The 4,563-nt window shown below is 35.2% G+C and overlaps 1 protein-coding gene across 1 annotated transcript in view; it reads right to left on the bottom strand.

Annotated features, from left to right (window-relative positions):
* Positions 1–701: 701 nt before the first annotated feature.
* The window catches only part of LOC129277976 (superkiller complex protein 2-like), a 30,727-nt gene continuing 26,865 nt past the window's right edge, over positions 702–4,563 (bottom strand). The window contains exons 23-24 of the mRNA XM_064110405.1: positions 3,981–4,121; positions 702–3,449 (exon numbers count right to left, since the gene is read on the bottom strand). Of these exons, the coding sequence (XP_063966475.1) occupies positions 3,249–3,449; positions 3,981–4,121 (342 nt within the window). The 3' untranslated portion in view covers positions 702–3,248. The remainder of the gene's footprint in view (positions 3,450–3,980; positions 4,122–4,563) is intronic.

Raw genomic sequence — 4,563 nt, 5'->3', positions numbered from 1 at the left:
AAAGAAATCTTATCCTGTAACCAAAGCTTGAATCAATCAACTTGCATGGTCATGCGTTCAGCTCTGGTGAGATCCGGGATGATGTCACCCGTGATGTCATAACCGAACAAAGGGGCAAAATTTGCCCAAGTAGGTGCGCTTTGTTCCTTCCATGACATGCGATTCAGAATCTTTGAGTTTAATTTCAAATTCGGAAGTCCACTGTTTAAGAGGTCTAGTAGTACGGGGGGGGGGGGGGGGGGGGTATAGCCATGGTCCCTAGGAGAAGGGGGTCAGATAGAGAATGAAGAAGGGAGAGGAAAAAGGGAAGAAAAAAAATAAAGAGGAGAAAAGGGGGGAAAGGAATGGGGGAGATAAAAAAAGAATAATGAAAACAGACAGAAGGGGAAAAAGAATAGAAAGACAGAGCGTGAGATAGAAAAGAAAATGGGGGGGGGGGGGTAGAAATGAGAGGAGTTGATTTTACAAATTGATGTTCGACCTGGGAGCACAAAATTGAATTTAAACCGAGGGACGCCATATTTCTCTCTCTCTATACCACTTTGTCACTCTTTTCATCCCTTTGTCATTCTCTCTATCCCAATCTCTCTGTGTTACGCTCCTTCTCATGACTAGGCCACAATGCCTTCCCCATCTCTTCACTAGTCATAATTGATGATAACCACAACTACTAACTTTTGAATAAATACAGCAACATAATACACAGGCTTGAAATTTATTTCAAGGTAATTCATGATCTTCTTAAGATAAATGACAATGTATCTTTAATATAAAAATATATCATCTTGATTAGCGTAATGACCACAGAAATACACCTGCATTTTTGTTTTCTTATTTTTTTATGTCATCTTAACATGTAATAATATATTCTAAGGCCAAAAATATATCGCTAATAATCTACAAAATACAACAAATCCAGTTTCATGCAATTTTACAGCTTACCAGATGGATATTTCTTTGAGAATGTTCCAATTCAAAATCACAAAAATGGGTATCATTATGCTTTTCACCTGTAAAGATTCTCTGACGTCATCTTATGTGGATGGAGTTGTGATGTAGAAAAGTTATATTATTTTCTTTTAATCCAGATTAAAATTCAATTTGCAAGAGAACGTGTTTTGAATTATTTAGTCCATAAACGTTAACCAACAGCTTTGAACCAAATCTTTTGTGGTGATATTTTCTTCTCTTTTTGCTTATTTGGTCACAACTGCTATGTGCGGTAAAGGTCTTAAACTACAAACTCAATGCAGATAATGATGAAAAGCAGCAACAAATAAGCAGCAAATAGAAAATGGCAAAAAATAAGTTCGAGAGCTTTCTGTGCGTATGGTTCTTAAAGGAGAATGAAACTCTTGGAGCAAGTAAGCTTTTATGAAAGCAGAAAAATCAAAGAATAAGATCAACAAAACTTTGAGTAAAATAGGACTAGCAATAAAAGAGTTATGAGCATTTGAATGTCGAGATCACTAATGCTATGGAGATCCTCCCATTGGCAATGCGACCAAGATCTGTGATGTCACACACGTACAACTCTCCCATTCGGACACTGAAAATATACCCCAAAACATCTCTTTTTGCTCATTCTAATCATATGACAAACGATTCATCAATGATATAATGTTGTGAAACCTCTGTACTTGTCATCTCATAAAGAAAACACCTAACCTTGTGATAGACTCTATAAAAGTGAGAATATAAGTGAAATAAGTACTAAAGTAATGAGGGAGTTGTACGTGTGTGATATCACAGATCTTGGTCGCATTGCCGATGGGAGGATCTACATGGCACTAGTGATCTCAATATTCAAATGCTCATAACTTTCTTATTATTCATTCAATCTTCCTCAAACTTTCAACAATATGTTTCTTTGATTTTTCTCTTTAATATGGATTCGGCTAGTTTCAAGGGTTTCATTCTCCTTTAAACATTTCCAATTCATAATTTGGAGAAAAAAAATATTGATTTTGTCTACATAACTATGCAGGTAATCTGAATTGGGACCACATAGGATGTCATATAATTCATGCCATTTAGAAACGATATAACGCCCATTATCAAGAGTATCATATTCAGGTGTTTTATACCTACCTGGTATTGCTGTATTCTAATCATTCACAGCTTTCAAATAATAAATAGTTGTTTTGGCTTCCAATATTGTCATTAAAAGATGTCAAACATAACAAAAAAGTAACTCTCTTCCCCCTTTCAAAATACCCGAACTTTTTTAGCGACATAATTCGTCATGAGAAAACTGTTTGGCAGAAATGTTCCCTAACATCTGTGTAAGAATGTATTTATTGATGGGGGGTCCTAAAGTTACGCACATTTCTTTTTACAAATTATACAAACTATAACAATTTGAATATTTGAACAGATTATCTTACTCTAGTTCATGGTAAATATTCTAAAGATCTTTTTTATCCATAACAAATATCACAGTACTCAACAAAACAAATATTCTAGAGTGTTTTCCAAACACTATATTGCTTAATTATACTTATCAATAATGGAAAGTAACTGGCATTCTTAATATTTGATTGGCTAAGAGAGAAAAAATACATATATATAATTTAGATTTGTAGAGTGCACACACCGTCCAAAGATGCTCATGGCGCTAGCTCAGCAAGAGTTCTCTTGTAAACAAGCTACAACAGGTTGGTGCCCTCCTATGTGCTGCTCCGTTCACCAAAAATTTAAGGGACAAGCCCGGTCAGCTCACTACTCACAGGAGCTCTAGCAAACAAGGGCACAAACCCTACATAGACAGCCAAATAGCCATTCAGTCTAATAAGTAACAAAAACAGAATCAAGATGTGTATAGTATGCTAGAATATTTCACTTCATTCAATTTCTTACACTAGATCTTAGTTTACATGGAAGCAATTGGTACCATAGAAAGTTTTATGAAACCAGACACTGGACTACCTCAAAATATCTTAATTTTTTTGCAGGAGTAAGTCCTGGGTCAGTATTCAATTCAGTGTACTGATATACTACATGTAAATAAATTACTTAGCACTTAACTTGCCTAACCAAATGCTTATACTCGTATTAAGATTTTTCTTAGTATTTTACTTTACCAAGCCAACTTTAAGCATAATACTAAAAACCATTTTTATCTCAAAGTCTAAGCCAAAATCATGTGAAATGAACCTTGCAGAAAAAATAATGTCTCTCTTATTGAGTTGCGATGTCTCCTCCATCTTACTGAAAAGGATAGATTCACCGCTTTAACGCTCTGTTGGTCACTGTGTATACAAACTTGCAGTAAAGACAATGTCTCTCTTAATAAGTTGAGACGCTTCCTCCATCTTACTGAAGAGGATAGGATCACCAACGATTCTAGCAGCATTCCTCACATCACGACAGACTTCATCTAATCTTTGGATAGTCCTAACAATGATCCCTTCAGTAACATCTGTCAGGCTAGTGATCTCTGAAAATTCCTATAAGAACAAGAAAGGAAACTTCAATCTGTAAGAATGATGCCGACTACATGCAGTTTTGTAAAAATCAGGGGAAAAATACATGGGGGCTTGACGCAATATTAGGCAGTAGGTTCTGAAAAAAGTGCCTGGTTAATATCATAGAAGGGAATGTTTGAATACGAATATATGATCTTTCCAATCTTGAGTCAAGGTTTTGTTTGTAGTGTAATGGCTTTGTGCAATTGATTTAGAACAGACTCAACAAGGGCATATGGATTGTATAATGAACAAATGAATGAATGCATCATTTGCCTGAAACGACATCACTTCTTGATTCTGTTTATATGATTTAAAGAGAAAAACGTATGTTATTAACCCACAACTTTTTTCTCTAATGTTAATGCCAGATGGAACATTTTCTTCCCATGTGAAAGCAGCTATTTCTTTCCTTTTAGACGCACAATGACTCAAACATCTAAGCACGTGCGGTCAGCCAAGCAGACTAAAAAGTGGTAAGAAAAGAATGCCATGAAATGAACATTAACTCACCAAGCCTTGAGCCCACTGATAGACCACCTCAGTGAGTCCAAAGCGATACTGTTCAACAAAATCTTCTGCAGGCATCTGTACTCCACAGCTATGTTGCAACACCCCTATCCTAAGAGCTTCTTCCTTGATCCTCTTCACACCCTGAATGTAGAGAATTAGGATAATTATACTTTCTTTAATACTAGTACACAATAATAACAAAGATAATAATAATCATAATGATAATGATAATGATAATAATAATAATGATAATAATAATAATAAAATAATAATAATAATAATGATAATGATGATGATGATGATAATTATAATGATGATGATGATGATGATAACTATACTGATAATGATGATAACTATACTGATGATGATGATAATAATAATGGTCACATTTATATAGCGCTTTCTAAGCACTTTACATGTTCTTATTATTACTCTAATCATAGGATCCATCACTGTTCCACACATAAGTGCGTTATCTCCACTCCCTGGGGAGCATCTTGGCTGTTTTCATACCACAGTACACAAGCCAGTCTAATAGACGTTAACATCCTACCGGGTACCCACTGAACACCTGGGTGAAGAG

Source organism: Lytechinus pictus, chromosome 15, assembly GCF_037042905.1.
Source record: "Lytechinus pictus isolate F3 Inbred chromosome 15, Lp3.0, whole genome shotgun sequence".
Lineage (NCBI taxonomy): Eukaryota > Metazoa > Echinodermata > Echinoidea > Temnopleuroida > Toxopneustidae > Lytechinus > Lytechinus pictus.
Note: the sequence above shows the minus strand (reverse complement) of the source record. Positions and strands in the feature narration are given on the sequence as shown.